Source organism: Chlamydotis macqueenii, chromosome 23, assembly GCF_036417535.1.
Source record: "Chlamydotis macqueenii isolate bChlMac1 chromosome 23, bChlMac1.mat, whole genome shotgun sequence".
NCBI lineage: Eukaryota > Metazoa > Chordata > Aves > Otidiformes > Otididae > Chlamydotis > Chlamydotis macqueenii.
In genome coordinates, this window is record NC_141578.1 from 2,619,145 (window position 1) to 2,646,580 (window position 27,436).

The window sequence follows — 27,436 nt, forward strand, 5'->3', positions numbered from 1 at the left end:
GCGCCACCGCCGGTGTCACACTGCCACATCCATCACCCTTCAGGAGCATCCAGCACTTCCGCAGGGCCACCAGCCCTCAGCATGTGGCAGAGCGGTGGCTCCTGCTGCGCTACCCAAGGTGCCCTGTCCCTTGGCAGGGCACTTTTTTTCGGAGGTGGTAACAGCAGGATGGTGGCGTGGGCCGCAGCGGGGCCGGAGGGCTGCGGGTGCCAGGGAGCCCTGTGGGACCCCCGGGGGCATGGTGAGGCTGGGGTCCAGGGGAGGAGACACCCAAGGGTGCAGGACTGGGGGTCTGCGCAGCTTGCCGGGCTGGTGGGGGCAGGCGCCGTGTCGCAGGGTGCAGGGGTCACTGGGTGCAAAATGGCCCAGGGGGTGCCGGGGGTGCGGGGGGTGCTGGGTGCAGGGTGGAGAGGGCACAGGGGTGCAGGGTGTGCACGTGTGCTGAGGGTGCAGGGGGTGTCGGGGGTGCTGGGTGGGGGGGTTGCATGGGGTCCGGGGGTGCATGATGCAGGGAGCCAGGGTGGCCGCGGTGCTGGGGTTGTGAAAGTCCTGCGGTACCGAGGGTGCGGGATGCGGGGGGTAATCAGTGCAGGGGAACTGAGGGTGCAGGGGTGCTGGGCACAGGGTGTGGGGGTACTGGGGGTGAAGGGGTGCTGGGTGTCAGCATGCAGGGTGGGAGGGTGCAGGGGGGCTGGGTGCAGTGGGTGCTGGGGCACAGCATGTATGTACACCAGGGGTGCGGGGGGTGCGAGGGTGCAGGGTGCTGGGGTTGCTGGATGCAGGGGTGCAGGAGTGCTGGGTGCTGGGGGTGCAAGTTTCAGGGTGTGGGGGTGCAGGGTGTGCTGGATGCAGGGTGCTGGGTGCAGGGTGTGCAGGGTACTGGGTGCAGCTGAGGTTGCTGGATGAAGGGGTGCCGCAGTCCGAGGATGCTGGGTGTTCGGGGTGTGGGGGTGCGGGGGTGCAGGGTGTTCAGGGTGCGGGGGTGCAGGGTGCGGGGTGTTCAGGGTGCAGGGTGCGGGGTGTTCGGGGTGCGGGGGTGCAGGGTGTTCAGGGTGCGGGGGTGCGGGGTGCGGGGTGTTCGGGGCGCAGGGGTGCAGGGTGTTTGGGATGCAGGGTGCGGGGTGTTCGGGGTGCGGGGGTGCAGGGTGTTCGGGATGCAGGGTGCGGGGTGTTCGGGGTGCGGGGTGCGGGGTGTTCGGGGTGCGGGGCTGCAGGGTGTTCGGGATGCAGGGTGCGGGGTGTTCGGGGTGCGGGGTGCGGGGTGTTCGGGGTGCGGGGGTGCAGGGTGTTTGGGATGCAGGGTGCGGGGTGTTCGGGGTGCGGGGTGCGGGGTGTTCAGGATGCAGGGATGCAGGGTGTTCAGGATGCAGGGGTGCAGGGTGTTCGGGGTGCGGGGCTGCAGGGTGTTCGGGGTGCGGGGCTGCAGGGTATTCAGGGTGCGGGGTGCAGGGTGTTCGGGGTGCGGGGGTGCAGGGTGTTCGGGATGCAGGGTGCGGGGTGTTCGGGGTGCGGGGTGCGGGGTGTTCGGGGTGCGGGGGTGCAGGGTGCACGGTGTGAGGCTCGGCCGGGCCGTAGGTACCGCGCCTGGTGCGGCGGGTCCTCCTATCCGGCAGGGGGCGGCAGCGGCGGCGGGCGGCGCGCGGGCCACACCCGGTGCGCGCGGGGCGGCGCGCGGCGGTGCGGCAGGAGGGCGCGCGGCGCGCGGACAATACCGGGGCGGCGGCGGCGGCGGCGGCTCGGCCTCCATTGGCCCCGCTCGGCTCGGCCCGGCCCCGCTCGGCTTCCATCGGCCCGGCCCGGCCCGGCCCGGCCCCGCTCGGCCCCCATCGGCCCCGCTCCGCTCGGCCCCGCCCCGCCCCGGCTGGCCCCGCTCGGCCCGGCCCGGCACCATGCTGGCGCTCTTCAACAAGCTGCTGGACTGGTTCCGGGCGCTGTTCTGGAAGGAGGAGATGGAGCTGACCCTGGTGGGGCTGCAGTACTCGGGCAAGACCACCTTCGTCAACGTGATCGCGGTGAGCGCCGGCTGCCCCTCCCCGCGGCCCCCTCCCCCACCCTGGCAGGGCCCGGCGGTGCCGCTGCGGGGGGGGGGGGGGGGGGGCTGAGCTCCGCACCCACCCCCGGGGTTGCGGCCTTGCTCCGTGCACCCCTCGTTGCACCCCCCCCCATTGCACCCATCTTGCACCCCCCCCCCCCCCCTCGCTGCACCCCCGGTTGCTCCTTGGAATTGCTCCGCCCTATGGCACCCCAGCCCGGAAATGCACTTGGGGGGCGCGGGGTGCGGGCTGTGGGGTGCGGGGGGGTGCGGGGTGCGGGTGCAGGCCCGGCAGCAGCGGCGGGGCCTGGCCAACCCCGGCCCAATGCTCCCCGCATCCCCGGTGCCGAGCGCGGCGGTCGGGTTCCGCAGGTGGAGCAGGCCCCGGGCAGGATCCCAGCACCCGCCCTGGCCAGGGCTCCGCCGCGGGGGAGCTGCCGGTTTCAGGGCAGCAGCCGGTCCCCCTGAGCCGGTGCCTCGGCCCTGGAAGCCGGGGGAGAAGCCCCTGCCACCGTCCCTTTGGCGGCAGGCGCTTTGTCATCGCCCGGCCCTGCCGCCGCTGCGGGACGCGCAGGTGGGGCCTTGTGACAGCCCTGCCAGGCTGGGTGCCGCGAGGGTTTTTTGCTCGGTGGCTGGTGGAGGAGGTTATTTGCCTTGCCACCCCCGTCCTTTCCTCAGCCAGCACCCACCAGCATTCCCTGGGTGCCAGGGTGCATGATCTTCGCACCCGAATGACAGCGACACCCACCTCGGGGACGCGTCCGCCCCTGTCCGCACTGCCTCCTCCGCGGGGTCCCTGGATCCGGCGGTGGAGCAGGAGCTGGGGGCCCTGGATCTCAAAGCCCAGGGTGTGGTTTCCCCCGTGGGGATGCTCGGCAGAGTCTCCTCTCTTGCTTTGTGGGTTGTTCTCGCCCTCTCCAGACACAACGCTGTGAGGCGGGCCGATCCTGAAGGAGCAGGTTTGGACTGTCGCTCCTGGGGGGGTTTTATGGAGGGAGGCGGCTGCGGATCCTCCGGCTGCCCTGGTTCCCCCTCGTCTGTGCGCGTTGCTTCGCTCCGTGCCTCGGCTCCGAAGCAAAGCGAGTTATTTCTGCTCGCTCGGGGCGCTGGAAGTGGCTAGACTGTGAGAGGTGTTTTTTCAGCTAATTTGGAGGCTTCGTTGTGCTGCAGCTGTGCTCCCTGGGAGAGTTTCCCTTGCTGCAGGGATGAAAACGTCCGTCCTGAAGTGCCCGGGGGCAGAGGGAGGACACCCTAAAATGCTTTTTGCCCCAGAGACAATGGTGCTCCTGCTCTCCAGCTGTTTCTCCGGCAGTCACCACCACGTGCTCAGGTCCGGTGCTGGTTCTCCCGGCAGACCCACGCCAGCCTTGAGGGCCAGGGAGCTTTGTGGCTCTGGGACAGTGACCGTGAGCACTGTTCCTTTTTTTGAGTGACTTTGTCCTTGCCGTTTGCAGATTTTTGCAGTCTTTAGTCCCACGTCGGGGTGCAGCACAGCGATGCCAGGTGTGGGCTGGTCCTGCTCTGGACCCGCTACAAGCTGCTAGCCACACAGGCTGCATTAAAAGTCGAAAAGCTTTAAAAGGTGATGGAAGCTTTATCCCAAACCTGCTGGGCTGTTCTGCCTGCAGAGGGCTGGAAATCACTGGGGATGGTCCTCGTCCTCTTGCAACAGCTCTTTTGCCAGCTCAGCTCCCCTTTCCCCACGTGCCTCTTCCTCTTACAGCCACGTCTGCAGCAGACAGGGCTCAGCGTGGGCTCCGGTGGGGTTCCTGCTTCTGCAAGTAAACGCTCGGTACCCCGCGGTTTCACTGCCTGCAAGACCCGTGCGCCAAGACTCTTTCCGCTTAGCCGGTGTTGTTGGTGTAGGGAAAAGTGACACCCAGGAACTGCAGCAGCTCTTGAGGAAGGCTCTCCGTGCTTCATGGTCTGCTGGAAAATCAGGTCTGTGGTGGGGTGCTTAACGCCCTCACAGGGCAGTCAGGCTCAGGGTGCTGAGCAAGGAGCTCAGTCTCTGCTGCAGTTTTGCCTCTGTCTGTGAAATTATTTGGAAAGTCCAGATTTGGTGGCAGGTGCACACCAAAAAAAGGTGCTGACCTTCGAGAAAACGTCCTGTAAATAAGGACTTGCGGGGGACAGCTAAATAACAACACGATACACAGAGAATGCCAGCTCGACAGGAGCTGCGTGAGAAGTATTTGAACTGTCTGGCTTTGAGGTGATGTAATGGGAGTGTTAGAAGGGGAAACAGTTGTGATTTGGGCTTTGGGGAGGAGAAAACCAGAAAAGTATTGGATTTTGGCGTTGTTGGAGAGATCTCCCAAGAAATCTCTGCAGGTGCAGGTGATGCTGCCCAGCCCGCAGAGCAATGTGGGCTGGAGGTGCTCTGAGGGGCTTGGCGCCGTCCTTGTCTTCCAGGATTTTTAGCTGCACCTGGCTGAAAAATGGAATCTGGTTGCCTGGAAGATTGAGCGATTTCTTACAGCGGCTCAGAGCTGTGTCTGTGCTGGACGAAGGCTTTGCTGAGGGCAGCCATGATCGGGGGCATGACTCCTCCAGGGTCACCTGGCTGGGGTTTTTCTTTTTCAGGGCTTGTTTTTTCTTTCCCTGGCTGTTGGGAGCTGAAGCTTGAAGTCCTGTGTGCAAGGAAGAGTGAAATGTGTCTGGTCTTGGTTTTAACCTAAAGCCAGTGGGCTTTTAGCTGCCTTTTCCCCAGTCTGGGGATGACGAGGGTGAGGCTTGAGGGCATCAAGAGCCCCTCAACAGGTGCTGGGGCTCAAAACCCATCAGCGCAGGACATGTTTAGAAAAAGAGAGCAGTTTGCTTCTTTTGATTCAACATCGTACATCTTCTACCTGTGCTGGAGAGCCTTCCAAGGGAGCGGAGCCGCAGAGACTGGGTGCTGGGATGTCAGACCTGCATGGTGGGGGGCCCAGGGCCACGTCCCACGCTTGAGCCCCACTTAAGAAGTGATTTGAATCAATGCTGCAAGAGGAAACCACGTCAGCCTCGTACGTGGCGTCAGGTAGGATGATGGACGCTGTGGCAGCTGGCCAGCTCTCCGACAGCGCTGCCGGTGGAGGCGCATCCCAACAGCGGCTCGGAGGACCGCGGAGCTCAGCGCCTGCTCCCACCCGTCCTCGGGGAGCCACCGTCCCTCTCCGCCGGCCAGCTGAGCCATCTCGGCACGATGCGCTTGGGTGCCTGAGCCTGGTAGGGGAGGTTGCATCTCCAGGTCCTGCAAGGTCTCCAAGGATTGCTAGGGAGGTAGAGAAGGGAGATGCTGAGGGAGAACCAAGGAAGTCTTGTTCTGATGCGTTTTCACAGATCTGTTTGGCGCCCACCTCTTCTGGTAACTCTGGACATGCCCCTTGCGTGGGGTTTGGTGGAGCCAGGATGGGTGGATGTGGGTCCTTCTGCTGGATGGCCTTTCTGCCTCCAGATGCACAGTTTGGGCCCTTGACAGCTGCTTCTGTTGCACCTGAGCTTCATAATGCAGAAGGCAGTAGGTTTTTGGGGGAGATTTCTCCATGTTTCTGCAAAAAGAGAAGCAGCTGGCTGGGGTATGGTTTCACCTTGCTGCTGCAAGCTCTGTCAGCATGAGCCAAGAAAAAATGGACAATGGGTTTCTTCCAGGATCTTAGAATCACGTTGGTTTGGGTTGGAAGGGACCTTTAAAGCCCACCCAGTCCAACCCCCCTGCACGGAGCAGGGACATCTCCAACCAGACCAGGTTGCTCAGAGCCTCGTCCAACCTGGCCTGGAATGTTTCCAGGGATGGGGCATCCACCGCCTCTCTGGGCAACCTGGGACAGTGCTCCACCACCCTCAGCATAAAATTTTTTTCCTTACATCCAGTCTGAATCTGCCTCCTACTAGTTTAAAACCATCACCCCTCGTCCTGTCACAGCAGGCCCTGCTGAAGAGTCTCTCCCCACCTTTCCTGCAGCCCCCTTTGGGCACTGGGAGCCGCTCTCAGGTCTCCCCGGAGCCTCCTCTTCTCCAGGCTGAGCAGCCCCAGCTCTCCCAGCCTGTGCTCACAGGAGAGCTGCTCCAGCCCTCTGATCATCTTCATGGCCTCCTCTGGACCCTCTCCAACAGCTCCACGTCCTTCTGCTGTTGGGGGCTCCAGATCTGGATGCAGTGCTGCAGGGGGGTCTCACCAGAGTGGAGCAGTGGGGCAGAATCCCCTCCCTCGACGTGCTGGCCACGCTCCTCTTGATGCAGCCCAGGATGCGGTTGGTTTCTGGGCTGCAAGCGTGCACTGCCAGCTCATGTTGAGCTTCTCATCCACCAGCATCCCAAAGTCCTTCTCCTCAGCGCTGCTCTCAATCCCTTCATCCCCCAGCCTGTATTGATATTGGGGGTGCAGGACCTTGCACTTGGCCTTGTTGAACCTCGCGAGGTTCACATGGGCCCACTTCTCCAGCCTGTCAGGTCCCTCTGGATGGATCCCTCCCCTCCAGCATGTCGACAGCACCACACAGCTTGGTGTCATCTGCAAACTTGCTGAGGGTGCACGCGATCCCACTGTCTGTGTCACTAATGGAGCTGTTAAACAGCACTGGTCCCAGTACAGACAAGTGGTGCCCGAGCATGAGTCACATTGTCCAGAGTAGAAATGTAAGCGGGTCTTTAGTGCTTGACCGGGGTCATCTAGGCAGGCCGTGGCACCACCTCTCTCCTGCTTGGCAAGAAGCCCCAAACAAGCCCATCAGCATGTTGCGGAGCCATGAGCTGCCCCCTCGAGTGCTCTGGGATCCAGGGCTGGAGCTACCCAGCTTGGTATCCTCGGCACCAGTTTGCTGTGGTATCATTCAGTCTGGAGATGCTCCGTGCAGCCAACGTGGGTGAAGCCACTTGACTTGCTGCAAGCGTCGTCCCTGTGTACTGGGAGCAGCGGGGTCTTGTCTGCGGTCTGCGTTTTGCCAGAAGAGCCATGGCTGTGTTGCTGCCCAGCTTGAGACGAGGCTTTGCGGGACTTGCTGTGCACCGTGAGGGGCTCTGGGGATGCCGGGAGAGGGACTGAGCCTCGTCAGTCGCTGTGCCGCTGGCATGCTGTGCCGTGCTCAGACTGCCTTTAAAAAAAAAACAAAAAAAAAACCCCAAAAAACTCCACGATCCTGACATATTTCTGCCATGTCTTGGAGGCACGGGGGGAACCCAAAGTACAGCAGGAGAGAAGCACCTTGGCATTGCGCAAGACTTCTTCTGGGATGTTTATGGGAACACACATGGGAGAAGGGAGGGATAAGGGAATAAAAAGGATCTGTTGTGTGTCAAATGTTGCTGGTCAGTACGTTTGGCTGCCTGCGCTCGGCCAACACAGCCGGTCCTGTCTCCTCAAACTGCGTTTCTGTTTCCTTGGGGAAGGTTCTCTGTGTGTTTGGGGTTCTGAGCACCCACAGCTGCTCTCCAAACCAGGGGTCAGAGGCCACTTGGCCCTGATGCAGGAGACACCCGTGCTTACACCTCCATGGAGTGTCCCATCCCGGGGCTGATGCGCGCCAGCATCACGCTGTAGCCAGCTGGCCAGGTTTTGGCACTGCTGTGCCCCTGACCGGGCTGTCCTGGGCGCAGGCGTGGTGCTGGGGTGGAGGCGGGCGTGGCAGCGTCTGCCCAGCCACACGTGTCCCGGGGTGTGGGTGCCGTCTGCCGGGCGAGAGCATCCTGAAAAACCCAAGAGCAGTCCTTGAATCCCCCCTCAGCATAACCTGAGGTCCGGACGTAGAAAAGACTTTCTAATTAGGGAGTGTTGTGATTTTTTTTTTTTTAATTAAAGAGTTCAAAGTTAAAAGGCAGCCCCTGAAGAATGTAAACATCAGTAAGATGGCGAAGTTAAAGGGTAGCATGAGCGTTGAGCAGCCTGGGTTGGAGATCTCTGATCTTTCAAAGCAGGGCAGCCTTGGAGGTTGACCCAGCTTTGAAGAACCAAGGCCTACCAGGCTGTGGCGAGCTCAGCAGGGGTTTTCTTTCTCTGCTTGGTCCTTATAGCAACTGCTGGTCTCTGCTCTGGTGCCCTCACCTGAGAGGTCCCATATGGATGTCCCGCCACTTCATTAATTCTTCAGCAATCAGCCTTTACCCCTGTGGCACAGCCAGGTGCTGCTTGAGAAGAAGTGGTGGGACTCCGTGTCCTCGTGCGGTTTGCAGAGCTCTGAGGGAGGAGCTGGTGCTCGAGGGCCTGGTGGCAACGGGCAGAGTCAGGCCAGGTACGAGCTCAAAACTTAGCGCCTGTGCCCGATGGATCTGGTGGTGGGTGCTCGCTGCCTTAGAGGGATGAAGAACACGTATGTTGGAAACTGGTGGCTGTGCAGGCTTGAAGCTGTGAAGCGATGCAACTTCTCTGGCCTGGTAGCGAAAGTCCACCAGCTACAGCCTTGGGAGAGGTTTGTCCTCGTCGTCGGCTTTCTCCTCCATTTCCACAGCCTGCACCCGCTGCTTGGTTCTCCATTTTTCTTGTTCTGGTTTTTTTTTTTTTTCTTCAGTGGAAAAAACAAACGCAGTCTTCATTTCCTCTAAAAGTGGAGAATGTATCAACATTGGTCTTGCTCCGGGCTTCGTTATGCCTGCCTTTTAATTATTTCCATTATGCAGAATTTCTCTCCTAGTTAACTACCCAGGAGCAGCAGCTTCAGCAGGTGAAAGAGTTGGCTTCTATGGGCACTGCTTCATTATTTACGTTGGTCTCATCTTTACAGCGTTGGAGAAAGTCAGGGTTTTCCCTAAATTCAGTTTCACTGGTGGCTGCCGGCTCTGCCTGCCGTGGTATTCCCCAGCCGTAACGCACACAGATCTCTCAGTTGACCCTCAGACCCCGTGGATGCATGCCAGATGATGGTAGAGAGATTCCTCCCTGCTTCTCCTCCTCTGCCCCCCTGCCCTTCCTTGCCAGTCCCTGGCATGGTTTCTGGGTGCACCACGGCTCGGAGATCCCTTGGCTGCTGGGCTTTGCTGGTGGATGCGAAAGGGAAGTGAAAAAGGGAAGCCGTGTGTGTGCAGAACTGTTGGAACAGGTCATGAAAACCCTGGGGACTCGCTGACATGGTGAGTCTGGAGGAGCCGTTGGCTCAACTAGGCACAAAATTCTGCTTATCAGAAAATGGCATGAATTGCCTTCCCTTTTTGAGGTTTGTGTTAACTGAAATAAAACCCAGAAAAGTCCTAGAGAAACCAAGATTTTAAACCAGTAAAGAGCTGCTGGGATGAGTTCGGCCACGGTTGGTGGTTCCTGCATGTTTCTGGCACTGGTGGCAGAAAGCCCCAGTGCTGCGTTATCCTGGTTATCGAACTTTCTTCCCTGTCAGCTTCCCCGGCAGCTTCCCCAGCATCCCGCAGCAGGGCCTTCCGCAAGGACGCGTTTAAAAAGCAAAGAAGATGTTTTGAGTCCTGGTGAGGCTGCCTGGCTGGCAGGAAGCTGCAAGAGGCACAGGGGGAAGGAATGTGGCAGCTCCTGCCCCAGGGGTGCTGCTGGGACTGCCCGGAGCATCCCTCTGCGCTGCTCAGCCCGGAACCGTACCACGGTGTTGGGATTTGAACAGAAAACTGGAAAGTGGGGTGGGCTTTAACAGACCGACACCGTCCTGTCCCTTCGGTGCGGTGCCGGACGTGTGGGCTGGCGAGCTGGCATCTCCCCGCGGCGGCAGAGGGGCTGTTCCTGCTCACCGCCCCGACAAGGTTAACCTAGTTTCGCAGCGGCACTGGGATGCTGCAAATCTGCGGCGATTTCATGCTTCTCCTGCCTAACGTGGCTCGGAGCTGTGCTGCTGGAGGACACGTGGTGAGGGGAAGAGAGCACCCTTTGCATCCTCCCACGTCACCCAATACGACCATCCAGCTCTCGTGCAGGGGCAGGGTGCAGGCAGGCTGCAGGAAAGCAGAAGTCAGTCTGGTTTTGGCTGGGCTGTAAATGATCTGAAGCAGGAAACGTGCTGGAGCTCCCAGGACCCACGGCCAAAAAGGAGCTGATGCCAGAGGTGGCTCCCCTGGGCGGGAAGCCCTGCCTGCACCCTGGATCTTTGCAGGGCTGCCAACGGGTTTTGTGGGAGAGGTTTGGGCCCAGCACGGCTGACCCGAGGTCACCGCAGCGGGCGATGGTCTCCGCCTCCTCCCGCGGAGGGCTTGGGAATCCCACCTGGAAAGGGCAGGGTTGGGCGAACCTCCGCCACCTCACCAAGGCGGCAGCGTCTCTGAGGCACCCAGGGCACCCTGTGTCCCGTGCAGCAGCAGCATGTGCCTCCTGCAGGCATTTTATCTCCTTGGTTCTAATTTTGCTCCTGGTGTGGACCAGGAGGAGGGTCGTGCTGTGGCCACCACAGAGCTGGCAGAGCATTTGGGGTTATTTCTAGGCAGGCTGTCAGCCTCGCTGCCCTGCTCGGGGTGGGCTGGCGGGGTTTCCGTGCCTCCTAACATGCTTTCACCTTCTTCCTTGCAGTCAGGACAGTTCAATGAAGACATGATCCCAACGGTGGGCTTTAACATGAGGAAGATCACCAAGGGGAACGTTACCATCAAGGTAAGGTGTAGATGTTATTGCCGGTGCGGGCTCTTGGGATGGGGATGAAAGGTGGGGTGGAGGGAGACTGGTGGGACTTCTACGGGAGCTTGAAAGATGTCAGCAGCCCCAACTGCAGTTGGGAAGATCTGCCCTGTCAGGTTTCTGCAGGTACCCGCCAGAGAAGATGGTGGAAAGGGATACAGGAGATCCAGACCTCTGCAGCAAGAGCCACTCCAGGGTGTAAAGCTGGAGGTTTTCTTACACCTCTGGCTTGCTGGCAGGGACCTGTGGATGTGGTCACCTTGCTGAGGGTGGGAGCGCTGGGAGAAACAGGTCATGGCTTGCAGTGGTGGTGTCTGCCTCAAGAGCAAAGGGAGGAGAGGTTTCTACCCCTTCTGGATCTTTCAAGGGCCCCAGGTTGGGCTGGAAAATAATGGTGCGATGGGCTTGAAAAGCTGGATTTGGGATCTCTGCCTGCTGCAGAAACATTTCCGAGAGCGTGCTGAGTGTTTTGAAATGGCAAATGCGTCAGTGAAAGGCCAGGAGGGGCGGTGGGCATGGGGAGGAGCCCCCCAGCTTGGGCCAGGAGGTCCCTGCGTGCCAGCAGAGGCACATTGCAGGAGGATCCAACATCCTCCAGCTGCCCTTCCTGAGACGTCTTCTTTCTTTATCGAGTCGGGAGCCTCCTTGTCAGGTTTGAGGGGATGGAGGTGGGTTTGGTGCATGGCGGATGCTCCAGCCGGGGGCCGCGTGGGGAAGGGTGATGGGCAGGACGGTGGGATAGTGGGCAGGACATGGGTAACACTGGTTTCTCCCTGTCACAGCTGTGGGACATCGGTGGCCAGCCGCGGTTTCGCAGCATGTGGGAGCGGTACTGCCGCGGAGTGAGTGCCATCGTGTGAGTACCCCTGGGTGCCGAGACCCCTGTCACCCACGCGCCGATGCTGAGCCCCGCCAGCGAGTGGGGCACAATCCCATCGCCTCACCCAAGGATGCTGGGCAGGTGCCTTCGCTGCCGGAGCCGGACGCCCGTGCTGGGAGTTGAGATGCTTCCCTTCCCCCTGGGCCTGGTGGCCCCACGAGCTTTGAGCACAGGGCAGCCAGGTCCCCACCAGCCATGGCAGACCCTTCCCTTCCAGCATCACTCAGCCCGGCTCTGTTCCTCAGATTTTACCTTTCCTGGCTCCCGTGCTTCCCCTGCTTCCCCATCGCAGGGGCTGAGCAAAGGCCATTGGTGTGCCTCAGCCCTTTCCAAGAGGCTGGTTTTAAGGGCAGCTGGCAGCATGTTTCCAGGTCATGGTGTTTATGAATCCTGTGCTGAGAGGAGGAGTCTCCCCGCAACACTCGCTGCTGACTGTCGGCAAGTCTCCGAGTGTCCCCACGTGTGCCCTAGCTGCAAACGTTGCAATAAGCGCAGTCCCAGGGAGTCCAGGCTGGGGATGATCCTGGCAAGGTGCTCAAAGGAAGCAGGCTGCCTGCTCCTAAGGACAAGAATTTACCCTAGAAGACCACATAGGTCTTGCTTAAACCCAATTAGGAAATCAGATTTTTATGATCTTCCCCAGTTGACAGTGCCCTGAGATTTTGGAGGGCTAGGTTTCTGCATTGCCCTTCCCAGCTGTCTGGCAGGTGAGGAGGAGTGAGGGACTGCTTGTCCTGCTTGTTGGGACAGCAGTGTCTGGTGCTGCTCTTGCTGATTGTCACCGTATCAGAACATACCCTTGATGCTCTTTATTACAGTCAGCTTTGCTGGAAAGGACAAAATTCCATCTTTTCCACTCCTTTTACTGCCTCCTTCCGTAATTTCATAGTTTTCCCAAACTGGCCCATCTGGTTGAGAGGAAACAAAAGGACCTGCGGCCATCGAGGTCACACTCCGTCCTGCCTGCCTCGCCTTGAGCTGCGTCGCGTCCCTTTTCTCTTGCCCTCAGCCCTCCCACCCCATCCGGCGTGCCGAAGGCTCACGGCAGTGCCTGGGTGGTGGTTTTCCCTCTCTCTCTCGGTACAGCCATACACATTTTCCTGTGTTCAGCGCTAAAGGCTCTTTTCCTATTTTTATTATACCCCACAGGGCCTCGTAAAGCTTGGTGATGTTTCTCACTTCTTCTCTCCCAGCTTCTTGATCTTTAAAAGAAAGGCTGCTTTGGTCAGTTCATCCCCCCAGTTTTGGCTTCACTTACGTCCTTTGCAGGCCGGGTGTCTGCCCGCAAGAGCTAAATCCTCCTCTGAGTCTCCCCTGTCTGCTCAGAGCAAGCATTGCTGACCGCTGGCTTTGCCTGCCCTTTGCTCGGTGCCCCGTGCCCAAGATTGCTCCCATAGAGAAGAAAAGCAGGTTCTTTGAGCTAGGATCTCCAGTCGAAGTCTTCTCCTCTTCTCCATCATCAGCTCCTCTTGTCTTCTCCACTTGTCATCCTCTTTCTGGGCATCTCCGTAAGGAGCTGCCATGTGCAGATGAGCTTTGCTTGGGGACAACGCGTATTTTGCAGCTTCTTCTGCCCCTCAGCTGCCACGTCCCTGCTGTCAGCAAGGTGGGCCCCTGCGAGAATGGGAACAGGGAGGTTCCCCACTCCCCTGAGAGACATGAGAGGCTCTCAGCCCCACAGCCTTCCTTGGGAAGAGGGGTCCTGGGCAAAGGATCCCGTTATCCATCACCTCCACACAGACCCAAGAGCCAGTGGGGGCGACTGGGGCTGCCATGCAAGCAAGGTTTGTCGGTGGCACAAACGTCAGCACAGCACCGGAGCATGGGGACCTCGGTGCCTGTGCTCAGGGATGCCCTTTCCTTTGCAGGTACATGGTGGACGCCGCTGACCAGGAGAAGATCGAGGCCTCCAAGAATGAACTGCACAACCTGCTCGACAAGCCGCAGCTCCAGGGCATCCCGGTGAGCTGTCACCTGGGTAGATTCCTCCCAGCCGCGCGTGGTCCCTGGGCCAGTGGCTGCCACGGTTTGCAGCGAGGGGCTTGCATCTTGCAGAGCAGATTCGGGGGGTGGATCCCCTTCCCTGTCCTGTGGGAGCTGGAGAAGTGATGCTTTCTAGGCCAGGGCTGGACCAACCAGCAGCAAAGGGAGCTTTAGGAGAGACCAGAAAACCCCCCCGATATGTCAGAGCTGTCCTCTCGCATGAATTTGCACCTTATTTATGGTGGGACATTAAGGTCTCGTCTCCTAGGAGAGCGGCCGCTGGGCTGTGACATTTGCAGGAGGTGGGCTGTGAGCAGCGGGAGTGGCGGCGCGGGGCACGCCGCGCGTGCTGGGGCGGGGTGCTGGTGGAGCATCCACAATCAGCATCCTTTGAAAGGAGCTAATCAAGGATCTTGCCACAGATCCCAAACATTCGCTGCCAACTAAATTGAGCTCCCGACATAACACCCTGCATTTGCAGCTCTTCTGAGTGTTCTTTTTTTGAGAACAAGTCTCAATTTAAATTGGGGGCTGCTGCGTTACCGTGCTGCTGCAGCGGCCCCGGCTCACCCCGGGAAGGCGGCCGCGGCCTCAGCGCTGTCCTTGTCAGATGACAGTCGCGTGGCGTGCCTCTGGAGGGATGAATGAGTCCCGTTGGGTGATTTTTTTCCCTGCGTGGTCTGAGGATGCCTTTGTGGATAGAAAAAGCCTTGAAGTAAGGAGAGATCAGTGGATCGTGCAAACAGCCGTTGCTTTTTTGGGCTGGCTGCCTGGGGAGAGCAGGTTCTGCACGGCATCCGTGTCTCGCCCCTTCCTAGTAGCTCTGGTTTTAGCCATTTCACAAGATTTTTTTTTTCCTCAAAGACAGCAACAGGCTCCTGGGAGAATGTCCTAGATGGCATGAGAGACACTGGTGCCCTTCAGGGAGGATGTGCTGTGGGGCCAGCTTCTCACTGGGACTAGAGAGTACACAGGAGATGCTGTGTATGGGCTAATTAAGGCTGTTAATTGAAGTGCTGTGCCTTCTGATTGCCTGCTGAAGGGGTTTTCTCCCTCTGGGCACACCCCGGTGAAGCGGTCAGGGCTGTCTTGCATCTCAAGCAGGGTCCATCTCTGGATGGCAGAAGCAGGTTCTCGCCTGGTCTGGTGGCCAGGAGCTTCAGGTGTCCCCTCTCCCCTGCTGCAGGTCCTAGTCCTGGGGAACAAGCGAGACCTGCCCGGTGCCTTGGATGAGAAGGAGCTCATTGAGAAGATGTAAGTGTGCCGGTGCCCTGGGCGGCTGTGCTGGGGCTGTGACAGTGTGATCCCCATGTTTCTGCCGTGTCCCCTCCGGCACAGTGCTGTGCTCTGGCCGTGCCCCTTCCCCAGCCGGGGTGGCATCGAGGTGCTTGGGGTGGGCTGGCAGAGATGGGTGGCTGGGAACGTCTGGATGGAGGTGACATCTCTGCGCTTGCAGGGACTGGGAGGAGCTGGGACCCAGTGCCAGGGCTGGGTGCTGTGTGCCACACGGTGGCGTTGGGGCCCGGCAGAGCGCTCGGCCGTGGAGCTGCGCTCCCGGGTGGGTGCTGCTCCCGTCCCCCTCTCACAGCTCTGCCCCGCTGCTTGGTGCGGGCACTGTGCCCCCGGCAGCGGGCAGCCCTTGCTGCTTGGAGGTCGGATCCCGCTCCAGCGTGGGACGCTGCTCACGTACCTCTCCCTTATTTCACCACCCTTTGCTGTGCCGGCACGTGGCCTCCTCACAGCCGATGCTCCCGCTGCTGCAGCTGGGCGACTGGGACACCGCGCTGACTCACAGCATCTCTGCTCCCACCCAGCCACCCTTCGGACATCTCCCCTGGCCCGCAGGCACCTACGCAGCTCCCGTGCTGCCAGCCCTGTGCTGCTCCCAAACTCTCCTTGCCCCACCTCACCGCAGCCATGGTTTAGGGAGGAAAGCTGTGTGATTTCCTGGCCAAGCTCTCCTTGAGGTCGGGTCCCTCCTGCAGAGTCACGTAGCCCCTGCAGAGCGTGCCTGGCCATCAGCCTTGGGCACGGCGCGCTGGTGTCCTCGCCCAACCCTTGTGCAGGTCCCCAGGAGCCTGGGGAGACGTTGCCCCTGCAAAGTGTCCCCCGCCTTGGAGCTGTGGTCCAAAGGGACCCTTCAGAAGGCTGCCCGCAGGTGTCTCCCGTCGCTGCCGACGTGCAGCCTCGGGGCTCCGCAGCCAGAGCTTGCTCCTCTCCCACAGGAACCTCTCTGCCATCCAGGACCGAGAGATCTGTTGCTACTCCATCTCCTGCAAAGAAAAGGACAACATCGGTGAGTATGGCTGGCTGCAGCGCGGGGCTCGGCGCGCGGTGGTGGTGGGGCAGCCCGTGCTCCCGGGAGCAGCCTTTCCCCAAGTGCAGGAGGGGGTGACAGCCAGAGGGACAGGCTGTAAGTGTCCCCTTGCCTCCGCAGACATCACCCTACAGTGGCTTATCCAGCACTCGAAGTCTAGGAGAAGCTGAGATCCCGCGGACCGCGGCTCGGATCGGGAAGATGCCATTGTACAAGCCCATGCCCCTTCTCTCTCCTGCTCTGTCCCTCCAGCTCTCTCTAGATGGGTATTTTTAGGGGACCCCCAGACTCCGCTCGCATTGAGGTGGAGCCCTTGTTTTTATTGTAAAGAAAATGTCTGACTCTGCCCTCCTCTCCTCTCCTCTCTCTGTCCCTTCCATTTTGGCACTGTTCTGTTGTTGTCTGTGTATACAGTATATATATATATGTATATATATTTTAATTTTTTAATTTAAGTGATAGCGCTGTTACTAAACTGGGCCCTGCGAGCGGTAGGAAGGCTGTGGGCTCCCTGAGGCCAGCGGAGGGTCTGCGCTGGGAGGAAGATGAGGGTGGTGGCAGAAGGCAGCCCCTCGGGGATGGGGCCGTGCCAGGCTGTGGGCAGGTCCCCTGGAGCTCCCTCGTCCCTTCCCCGGGTGTCCTGCCTGCAGCCCCGGACAGGGAGCGTCTCAGGGGTTTGGGAACACGCCCGCCTTGCCCTTCCCCAGGCTTCGGCCCCACGGGCAGGGTCTGGGGGGACGCGATGCCACCCTCTTCGAGGGGACAGGGCTTACTCATGACCCACTGCAATCAACCCCCTCCCCATCACTTCCGGCTCCTGTGTCCCTGCTGCACCCCTCCTCACTACCCTGGCCTGCTCGTCCCCCTACCCCATGTCCCACCCCTGACCCCCGCGCCTGGGCCAAATCCTGCCCCGCTGCCCAGTTCTGCCGCTCCGCTGCGCTGGGGCAGTGATCCAGGGAGGGGGGTGGGCAGCAATGCCAGCAGCCCCCGCGGGGAGAGGGGTGCTGGTTCCTGCCCCCTCCCTGTCCCAGCTGTCCCTAGAGGTGGCCCCGCGTCGCATCTCGGGGTGGCCGCACTGGCTCCCCACGTGCCAAAAGGCATCGCTTGCACCTGGCTGGGGGCTACTGGCTCTGCCCCAGCCGAGGACGTCGCACAGGGATGCCGGGGAGGGGGGGCCATGTGGAGACACCCGGAGACGTGTGCGGGGCCGTGAGAGCCCCTGTGTACCTGGGGTGCTCCGGAATGCGCCCTGCTCCCCACACCAGCCCCCAGCTCTGCTGCCCCGGTTGGGGGGGACATGGGGGCAGTGGGGCTGGGGGCGGGGGGACGGTTGGGTCCTTGTCTGCAGGTGGGAAAAGGGGGAGAGGAAATCTGAGGGGGGGTCGGGAAGGCTTTGCCCATCTGTGGCATGTGATGAGTTGCTGGGTCTCTGCAGGCACAGCCACGGGACCTGGCCGGGCTGTCTGGGGGGCACTCAGCTGGGCTGGGGGGCCGCGCTGGCATGGGGAGGGTGGGTGCTCAGTGGGGTCAGTCCAGCGGTGCAGCGGGGAGGCAGCTGCTCGTCCGCAGCGCCTGGCTGGGGGAGAAGGCGGCAGTGGCCGTGGGGTGGGGGGCTGCAGGGCCCCTGTCGCTGCCCCTTCCCCTGCTCAGCTCCAGGGCGGTGAGGCCGGGGGTTTCTCTTCTCTTCTTGTTTTTGCAGAATTGCACAAAGAGAGGTTTCCTTTTTTTTTTTTTTTAATTTAATGAATTGTAAAGTGTTGTCACCCCCCACCCCCTCCTTTTTTTTTTTTTTAAGAGATATTCTGGCTCAGATTTGACCTCTGTTGGGAAATGATTCTTGTAACTGTACAATTTTTTTGCCTCCTAATAATAATAAATTAACAATTTTGCGTTGGGGGGTGTGGTTGCAGTCACGTTGCTTCCTCGCCGTCGCAGCCACCCATCCCTCCTGGGGGCCGTGTCTGCGCCTGGGAGCACGGAGCGGGGGTTCCCGTCCCCCCAGCAGCACCGGGCACCCCTGTGGTCATGCTCACCCAAGGGTGCTGGAGCCAACTCCGATGGCTCTGGGTGCCTCGTTTTTTTGGCCTGGGTGCGAAGATGAGCTCGGCTGGCTGCGGCCGTCACTGCTCCCAGCCCGTGGGGTGCCCTGCCTGCTGTGGGGCCTCCTGTTGCCCGCATCCTGCGATGATGGTGCTGCCTGCGCCCTCCCTGCCCCCCGCCCGGCTCTCCTTGTCCCCACGCATCCAGCCTGCGAGGCCGCAGCAACAAGCCTGGCTTTGTTCACCCTTGGCCCGGGCTCAGGACGGAGCGGCACGGACTGAGCGCATGAGAACTGCCCTCGCTCCCTTCCTCCCACCGCCACTGAACCCCCGCGGGCACCCTGCTCGCCCCGTGGGGATGCGGGGGGGTGAGGGCACGGCGGGCTCTGCCCACCCCCTTCCATCCCCGCAGCGGGATGAGACCCCTCTTCTCCCCAGCTTTTCCCAAAGTGCAGGGCCCAGCACTGATGGGAGGAGGGGAGGAAAGAAAAAAAAAAAAAAAAAACCAACAGTTTTGTGCTCTCGGAAGAAAACTGGGGCTTTTGTTTCCCTGGAAACGGGGCTGCGAAAGCAAAGCCCAGTGGGTGTCGATGCCGCACAAAGCCCGCAGTGAGCCCCTCGCATTCACCCGCTCGTAGCAACCGTCTCCCTCGCCCCGGCATTTCGCGGGCTGGGGTGGGTGCCAGCAGCAGGACAAGGAGCTTTAACAGCTCCGGCGAACGGGGCCAGCCTGCCCAGCCTGCCCTCAGCCCGATCCCGCTGCCCAGGCTGCTCCCCGAAACTCCCCGTGGGTGCAGGAGCCTCGGGCAGGGGGTGGGTGTGGGGCTTGGACACCCTGATGCCCTGAAACTGTCAGCCTGGGACAATTTTTATCACTGCAATGGGCAGGTGGGTGGAGGCCGGGATACCTGCATGGAGCTGTTTGGATGAGATGTGCTCACCCTGGGGGTGCTGGGGGTGGTGGTCCTGCCTGGACCCCGCAGCGCTGCACGGTGCAGCAGCACTGGTCCTGCTCGGTGCAGATGAGGAACCGGCTGCCTTCCAGGCTGCGGAGCACCTCAGCCCAGCGCAGGGACCAGTTCAAGTCCAACAACGCCCCGGTGGGGGACTCTCCCAGGGGCTGGCTGTGCACCAGCTTGCTCAGCATCACCCCAGAGGGAGGGGGGCAGAGGGGCTGGGGACCTTTCCCCATCGCCCTCAGCTGCTGCCTGACCTGGCACGGCTGCTTTCCTGCCCCCCAGCTGCCCATACCCAACCCAGGTTTTAGGAAAGAGCCATCCAAGCCACAAGCGCTGGCTCCCTGGTGCTCTGCTCGGCGGTGCCGGATGGCTGCATGCGCAACATGCTCTAGGTTACTGGTTTATTGAGCTCTTACAGGGCACGGCTTGGATCCGATGGGATATAGTCACCGGGACCTTCTCCTACTGTGGAGGGGGCTGGCAGGAGGGAACGGGACAGGACGAGGGCAGTTTGTGTTTGCTGTGTCCTCTGCAAGCCACCATGGAAACCCTCCGTAGTTTCAGGTGGGACCGTTCTGGCACAGCTCCGTCTCCAGAGCAGCAACCCCTCTGAGCCTGGCCAGGCAGCCAGGACAGGAGGGTGCTGATGTCCTTGCTGGCCTTTGGGCAGAGGCAAGAAGGCCGCCAATGTGGCCATGGGGACTGTGGTTTCAAGCCCCACTTGCCCGACGTGGGGTTTGAAGCCCATGGCGCAGCCCCCTGAGCTGTTTCTGCTTGCTCCACGTCCAGACACAGGCACTAACGGCAAAACAACATTTGGTCTTGGGAGGAGGTGGTGGATCGATCTCTACAGCTCCTCGGTGGCACTTAGCAAGGCGTGCCGAGGGCCAGGAGGGGGGAAGGGGACTCCCGGGGCTTGTCGAAGAAGATGGAGGAGGACATTTCCGTTTTGAGCTTGCTGTCGGCACTGCCCTCGCTGGAGGCGGTGTCAGGGCTGCAGCCCTCGCAGCAGCAGCAGCAGCAGTCCATGAAAGCCTGGCCCAAGGGTCTGCAGAGGCACAGGAGCAGGACGGGTGTCACCGAGCACTTGAAGAATAGGAAGAACTGGTTGATGAGGTTGAGCAGGTCCAAGGTCTGCTTGGACATATCGGGGGACATGTAGGCCACCACGATGTTGCAGACATTCTCAGGGGTGGTGCAGAGCCCGTAGATGATGGTCAGCCCGATGATGGTGCAGTTCAAGTGACTCTCACACTGGCTGTGCTTGGTCCCTCGACACTCGGTCTTCTTCTCGGTGCCACTGATCCTCCGAGTCACCAGCTGGCAGCTCACAGTGAAGAGGATGGGCAAGCAGAAGTAGCAACCGAAGTACCACCACATGCGAGCATTTTGGTAGGTGAGCACCAGCGAGTAGACCGACTCGGGCAGGTTGGATGAGGGCTTCATGGTGCAATACTCCGTCACCACGCCGGACACGGGCGATGTGTCCTGCGCCACCTGCCAGAGCAGTATCTCCGGCACTGACAGGGTCATGGAGCCCACCCAGATGACAGCCAGCTTGGCGATGATGGACTGGCACTGCTCGATGGGCCGGGCACTGGCCTGGGGGCTGGTGGCCGCATGGAACCTGTCGATGCCCAGAGCGCAGAGGCTGAAGGTGGTGACTCCAAGCGACGACACCTGGCGAGAGGGGAGGCAGAACAAGTGGGCCTTGCTGCAGGGACATCACAGGGGGCTTGACTTTGTCAGGCTGGTGGCAAACCCCTGGCTACCCAAGACCACAGCCCAAGACCCTGCCCCCAAGGATTTAGAGGGGTTACAGCCTGTGGCTGCATCCCAGGGTTGGAGACACTTTTCTGTGACTCTGTTTTAAAATAGAGGGAGGGAGATTCAGATTAGACATTAGGAAGAAATTTTCCACACTGAGGGTGGTGGAGCACTGGCCCAGGCTGCCCAGAGAGGCGGTGGATGCCCCATCCCTGGAAACGTTCCAGGCCAGGTTGGCCAGGGCTCTGAGCAACCTGATCTGGTTGGAGATGTCCCTGCTCCTGGCAGGGGGTTGGACTGGGTGGGCTTTGATGGTCCCTTCCCACCCAAACCACTCTGTGATTCTGTGACTCCTTAAAGGGCAGAGGATAAAAATGTCCCTTGACCCGTTTGTCCCTGCCCAGCTCCCTTTTCTGCGGAAGGGAGAGGCTTTGCTGGATGTCGGTCTGTCCATCCAGCTGGAGTGGGAATAGCAGGATTGTCCCTCAGGCTGGATGGTTCTTGGAGAGGAAAAGCAGGGACCATCACACCCAGCAGCACCTTCCCAGGGTCCCCCAGCTGCCCAGGCTGGCTTGTCCCTGCCCTGCTCTGCAGAGCTGCCGCCTGCTTCCCGGACAGGCCAAAGGAGTTGAAGGCGTCCTTGTCACAAACCAGCTTGGGGCAATTTCCGCTGCATTGAGAATGGCAGGAAAAACATCCTGTTTGCCAAAGGGAAGAGGCCAGAGGAGGCAGAGGAATCGCAGTGGCTCTGCGAGGGCTGGCAAGGCACCCAGGGTCACAATCAGCATTCACGGTCCCAGCCCCGGAGCTGCAGCTTTGCTGGGAGCCAAGTCCCGCAGCCCTCGGCCAGGAACACGGCCGGGTCACACGCTGGTGCCCCCCAGCCCCGGGGCCGTTCCTGGCCTCACGAAGCCATCAAGCATCAGCCGGTACTGAAGGACCTTCCCAGCACTCAGGAAACCTCCAGGGCTCTGCATGATGCTTGGGCACAGCCCTACCCAGGTCTGGCACCACCACCCCGCCCCCCCCCCAGCCTTTTCCAGTGGTCCTGGGTTGGCCCCTCAGCATTGCAGAGCACCGCAGCTGGTGACCAGTGCTGATGCCAAGCACCCAGCATCACCCAGTTCAGTTGTGCCCAGCAGCATCCCCCTAGACACAGCGCCCAGGGCCACCAGCCCAGGATCACCATCCTGCACCCAGCCTCCCCGCCCAACAATGCTGCTCGTGTCCCAGCTCCTCTGCCCAGCACCCGGAGCCACCCTGAGCACCCAGCACCGTCGCTCTGCCCCACAACCAGCACCCAGAGCTCTTGCCCAGCTCCCTGGCTGGCACCTGCAGCCCTCCCCGCGCTGCTGTGCTGCTGCCTCTCCTCTCCCCCCGCACCCTCCCACAGGCTCTTCCGTCTCTCCTGGTCCCCTCAGTCCTGGCGTGGGATTCAGACAGGGCAGAGCATCCTTCCCCAGTGCCCCGGCAGGGATGCAGCTGGTGCCACTGAGCACCCCAGACACATCCCTGCACATCGCCTGTCACCAGGAGCCCTTGTAGCCAGCTCTGCTCCAGAAAATGCGGCTTTGTGCCCCCCTCCCCAGAGCAGAGGACAGAAGGTTTGCTCCTTGCTGGGATCATCCAGCAGCCTGAAACGCTCGCACAGTCCCATTTAGAAAGGCTGGACATTAACTGCCGGGCTGCAGAGCGATTTCCCCCTCGTTGCTGATTCTCTGCTGGGGATTTACCTCTGGTCTGGCCATGCCCTCCCACCCAGGCTGAAGGTCCGGTGCTGGGTCCCAGGTGACCAGAGGAACACGCCACACTGGGACCATACCTCCATGCCCATCCTGCCACATCCCCAACATCCCATCATCCTTCCTGGACTGAGCCATGCTGAATCACTGCACCTGGAGGTGCCACCCTCAGGGACATGGCCATGAGCCCAAACTCAGAGACAGGCCATGGCAGACCCTCCTCAAAAAGGGGTCTGGTTTGGGGACATCACCCTTTCCTTGCTGTCTTCACCCGCGGCGCTGAGCCTGCCTGCCTGGGGAAACACGGGTCCGTATTCCTGCCCCTCTCCGAGTTATCCTTCCGTCAGGGGCCTGAGATGGAGGACAGGGATGGGGCTAACAGTTAATTTAGTAAGAGGCCATGGTGGGAGACCTCCAGAAGGGAGCAGCTCCTGCTTGCAGAGCAGGGCAGACACTGCGGGGGGGTGGGCAGGAGCTGCCCACCGCCTGCAGCAAACACCACCTCCTCATCTGGGCTGTAATTAGCAGGTTTGGGGCTGCGCCTGGCAGGACACCCAGGGTGCGGGTCCATCACCCCACGCCTGCGCCCAAAGGACCCAGTGGCATCACGAGGGTCCCCTGCTGGGGTGTGCACAGCTGAGCCGTCCGTGAACGTCCAGGGACCCCCTGTGCCTCTGCAGACCCTGTGCAAAGCCACTGACTCCAGAGACCAACCGTCACAGTGCCAGCGGGACACGGAGCAGCAGGACGGCTGGTGGCAGCAGTGGCCTCAGACCCCCTCACCTCACAGCCCTGGCAGTGGGGGCTGTGCCAGCCCATCCAGACCCACTTCTCCCCCCCAAGCCCGCGCTGGAGTCACCCCAGCCTGCAGCCGCTGTGGCTAATCCAGCCGCCCAGGGAGAGGGATGCAGCCAGGTCCTGCACCCGAGAGCCCCGTGGGTCCCACTCTCCAGCAGAAGCTGGACCAGGGAGGCACACGTTGGGGAGGGGATGTGATGGGACACGTCAATGTCCCGGGGCCATTTCTGTGCCTGTAAGGACTGAACTCCCTGCGGCAATGTGCTTTCCCCACCTGAGTGCCAAGGCCTGCTCTCTGCCCCCTCCAGCTGTTGTTTCTCTGAGCAGCCTCGAGTCCCGGTGATGGGCACAGACACGTCTGGTGACAGCAGACGGCCAGCTCCCAGCTCAGCATGGTGACAGCCCCGGGGCAGGCAGGGCTGGCCTGGACATGAGTGCTGAGGGGTGTCGGTGGTCCCACACAACCTGATCAGATTTGGGGATAGCAAGCTGGTTTCTGTACGTTGTGTCAGGGGCATTGATCATTGGAGGAGGTGCTTGGTGGGATGGGCAGGATTTGAACCCTGTCTGCCTGACCAAGGCTGAGAGCGTCTCCACGGACCTGTCATTGTCTCTGATCCCTTCCAACCTTGTACTTGCACTGTTCTTTGATAAACCTGGCTTTGGAGCCCCAAACAAGATGCACAAGCAGGCTGGGTCTATCTATTGTACGTGGACATGGAGGGGAGCAGCCTGAGCCCAGATGTCCCTGCAGGATGGGAGATGCTCCACAGCGTGGGTTTGGTTTCAATGCAAGAGCAGGACCATGCAAAACCATGCCATCTGGGGTGTTTTTGCTCATTCTGCCTTCTGTGTCACCACAGTCCCTGTAGCCTTCTCAGTGGGACCCCAGCTCACCCCGAACATGGCCTACCCATCACGTGTGAGGCTTGAGGAGGAGCAAAGATCTCAAGTTCCCATAGGTAATCCCTGGGCTCTCCCACCCCATGGGGCTGTCAGCAGCTCCCCATGCTGTGGGGCTGAGCCCATGGCCTGGGAGGTGTTGGGCTGGGACAGGGACAGACAGACAGAAGTCCCCATGCGGGCTGGACAAAGAAAGGTTTCACGGGCTCTTCCCAGCCCTGGCAGTGTTGGTGCTGCAGAGCCTGAGGAACGGCCCAGGGCAGAGGCAATGGGAAGGTCAATATTGGGACCATTCCTCGGCTCCTTTCCATGCCCCAAAATGGGGGTCTCTGGCACGCACAGCCCTTGTGCCAGGCCACAGGCAATGTAACAAGGTAGAGAGGAGCCAAGTCCTTGAGCCTTCCAGTCCCTTACCTCCATGAAGGGCACGATGCGACAGGACACGTCCCCAAGCAGTCTCTTCTTGGTGATCTCGTTGAAGATGACCACAGGCAGGCAGAAGAAGAGGATAAGGAAGTCCCAGAAAGCCAAGCTGGCCAGGATGGAGTTCCAGGCACTCTTCATGTAGTAGTTGTGCCACACGATGCACATCACGGAGAGGTTCCCGATGATGCCCACTGCGAAGACGATGAGGGACAGGAACATCACAGCATAGGCGCTGTAGGAGTTCTCTGTCACCGGGTACAAGGGGTTTTGGATTTGCAACCGCTTGTCGGACACGGTGGTTAGGTTGGCTCGGGGCTCTGCCCCCTCCCCATCCGTAGGGACCCCTTGTTGCTGCTCAGATGGGTCCGTGCTGGATGGCAGCAGGGCCTTGGTTGGGTGCAGGCTGGCGGAGTTGAGGGGCCGCGGGAACTCCACCCGCACCCCCGGCACGTACTGCTGCACCGACTTGGAGTCCTCCTCCGTCCCTCGGCGCAGTCTCTCCTTCATCACCTGGACCTCCGGACTGTCCCGGGAAACCGTCGGCAGAGTCCTACCTCCATCTGCACCCTGGCCGTGGTGGGTGCTGCCTTCCCAGGGCCGTCCAGCCCTGCCTTGCATCGCCGCAGCCCCCGGCACCAGCAGCATCAGCAGCAGGAGGACAAACGATGGCGGAGAAGGCATGGTCCCCTCCGGACCCTTTGGAGAAAGCGTGTGGCGGGTGACAGAGCAGCCCCGAGCGCAGGGATCCCGGGGCTGCGGGCAACGGTGGAGCGATGCGGAGGAGCAGCCGGTCTGTCCGGCTCCAGCCGCTGCTCTGGGCTCTCCGAGAGCTCTGGGGAGAATAAAACAGCGCTGGGGAGAGGCAGAGCCGGGCCCTCTGCTGGTCACCCACCCGCTGCCAAGAGCTGCGGAGATGCGCCAGCATCCAGGCTGGGCAGCCCAGCATCCCCCAACAACGACCCCCAAGAGCTCCCCAGCATCCTCCCAGAACAAGGCAGACAAAGAACGCCCATGGCTTGGCACTGGGGACAGGCTCAGCTCGTCCCACTCCAGATTTCCCTCCTCCCCTCAGCAGGCAGCGTGGCACGGCCCCTGCCACAGTCAGCCTGGACCGAGGACGTCCCCAAACAGCCAGACCCCCTCTCCGGGGCTGGAGGGGTGACGGGCTGCCCTGGTCAGGAGGCCGAGAGGAATCACTGGCGGGCCGGAGGCGATGCTCTTGCCGCATCCGGCTGTCAGATGTGCTGGCTCAGTTCTCCCAAGGTTTGTTGCTCCTCTTCCTACTGACTTCCCCCCGGGACAGGGGTTTGAACACAACCGAAGTCCCTGATCCTCTGTACCTTTGACTTCTCCCTCCACCCATCATCTCTCCCCATTTCCATTGCCCCCCCCATACCCACCACCTCTCCTCTGCCGCAGTCTCCTGTCCCCGACCTGTTCTCTCTCCCTGTGCTGTCACCTCTTCCCCACGACTGTGGGACCAGAGGGACCTGTCCCCCCTCTAGGGACATGCCCTGTGGCACGTAGGCAGCCCACAGGGATGCACGTCAGGCTTGAAGCAGTGGGGCTGCCCCAGACCTGGGGGGTTCACGGAGTCTGTCCCTCTCCTGGGCGGTGGCAGGGGTCGGGACGTCTCACCCCATTGCAGCCAGCAAACACCAGCGCCCCCCGAGCTGAGACCCCACCGCCCTCTCCGTCTGGCACTGTGTTGGCTCTTCCCTGAGCCAGAAGGGCCTCTGGGCTGACGTCCCAGAGCATTGAGGGGGACGTGGGCCTCTCGCTGCGTCAGTGGGAGCTGGGACAGGCAATGCCACTGGAGCCAGGGCAGGGAAACTGAGCCCCAGAGGTCAGAGGCCTCCCCTGCCAGGTGAGCGTGTGAGCACAGCTAGCAGAACATGCTGACAGGGGTTTCAGCGGTGGGATGCTCCTGCTCTGCTCAAAACCATGTCGTACTCAGCTGGCCCTCAGTGCTCAGCCACTGAAGCTGGGCTGGCAGAGGCTCCCGTTGTCCCACATCCTCCCCAGGGTAAGGCAGGAGGAGCCTCTGCTCCCAAATCCTTCGGCTCAGCCAAGCGCAAGCCCTTCATCCCTCCCGTGCTGGAGCCATGCCTTCGCTGTGTGTGACAGCGCTCATCAGCAGAGGCCACAGCAGTCGCGGGCACCCCAGCAGCCTGGCACCTCTGCTTGGCCTCCCAGTTGCCACCAGCAGTATTTTGCCACGGGGCCACGCAGGCGGGGGCTGGCAGCTGCGCCTGGCCGCTCTCCTTTCTCACCCTGCTTCCCCCGCACCCGGCACTCTCGATAACGCCGAGTTTTGAGCATCGTCTGGATACTGCCGAAGGGGAAAGGAAGATTTCAGCTCTTGCTGGGTTCTATGGGAGCAGACAGCGGCAATGCCTGAGGTCTGTCCTGGGTGCAGCAGGACCGGCGCCTCGAAGCCGTCACTGGCCCGATGCTACGGCAGCACACCCGCTGCGGAGGCCCAGCCCGAGCTCAGAGACAGCCCGGGGATCACGCTTCGAGTTGCTTCGAGTGCTCTGGCTGCACAGACACAAGGGCACCTGTGAAAAGCCAGGGGACCAGCCCCAGGGTTCATGACTGCTCTGGCCTTGGCCCACCATCCTGCATAAAAAACGAGCCAAGTGCTCTCCTTAGCGGATTGCAAACCCCTAAAGAGCTTAGACGTGAAAGTGGGAAGCTAGACACGGTTTGCACGGGGGCACAGCGCTGTGTTCAGATGTGCGGATGCCAGGGCATGGACAACCTGGCCAGCCAAGCACTGTCAGCATTTTCACTATCTCTGCTTAACTGAAGGACCGGTAACGTGAACGCGCTCCCCAGCGAACTCCTGGTGCTGGTCCCAGCTCCCTCTGCAGGGGCCAGGTAGGAGACACGGTGGCACCAGTCCCCATGTGAGGCTCGGGGAGCAATCGGCTCGGAGGAGGGAGCCCTCAGTGCGCTCCTCACCTGCCGGGACGGATGCGGCTCCTGGCAGGGTGCTGGCACCCAGCACCCTCCCTGCCCAGCACGGCGGCCAGGTGCTCTCCCATA

At 61.1% G+C, this 27,436-nt stretch overlaps 2 protein-coding genes across 2 annotated transcripts; one reads left to right on the top strand and one right to left on the bottom strand.

Moving 5' to 3' along the window:
- Positions 1-1,670: 1,670 nt before the first annotated feature.
- On the top strand, positions 1,671-16,203 carry ARL8A (ARF like GTPase 8A). Its single transcript, XM_086765502.1, has 7 exons — positions 1,671-2,012; positions 10,464-10,544; positions 11,351-11,424; positions 13,317-13,410; positions 14,618-14,685; positions 15,657-15,727; positions 15,869-16,203. The coding sequence occupies exons 1-7, from the start codon at positions 1,890-1,892 to the stop codon at positions 15,916-15,918; spliced, it is 561 nt and encodes a 186-aa protein (XP_086621628.1). The 5' UTR covers positions 1,671-1,889; the 3' UTR covers positions 15,919-16,203.
- Positions 16,204-19,136: 2,933 nt separating this feature from the next.
- Positions 19,137-25,322, bottom strand: GPR37L1 (G protein-coupled receptor 37 like 1). Its single transcript, XM_086765501.1, has 2 exons — positions 24,374-25,322; positions 19,137-20,429 (listed from the first exon to the last, which is right to left on the bottom strand). The coding sequence occupies exons 1-2, from the start codon at positions 25,064-25,066 to the stop codon at positions 19,617-19,619; spliced, it is 1,506 nt and encodes a 501-aa protein (XP_086621627.1). The 5' UTR covers positions 25,067-25,322; the 3' UTR covers positions 19,137-19,616.
- Between the last annotated feature and the right edge of the window lie 2,114 nt (positions 25,323-27,436).

Bases quoted from the DNA above. Each gene is read 5' to 3' on its own strand.
- ARL8A (XM_086765502.1), top strand. From the start codon at position 1,890: ATGCTGGCGCTCTTCAACAAGCTGCTGGACTGGTTCCGGGCGCTGTTC. The intron at 2,013-10,463 runs GTGAGCGCCGGC...TCTTCCTTGCAG, and splicing joins CCTTCGTCAACGTGATCGCG to TCAGGACAGTTCAATGAAGA. The intron at 11,425-13,316 runs GTGAGTACCCCT...TTTCCTTTGCAG, and splicing joins CGCGGAGTGAGTGCCATCGT to GTACATGGTGGACGCCGCTG.
- GPR37L1 (XM_086765501.1), bottom strand. From the start codon at position 25,066: ATGCCTTCTCCGCCATCGTTTGTCCTCCTGCTGCTGATGCTGCTGGTG. The intron at 20,430-24,373 runs GTAAGGGACTGG...CCCTCTCGCCAG, and splicing joins GCATCGTGCCCTTCATGGAG to GTGTCGTCGCTTGGAGTCAC.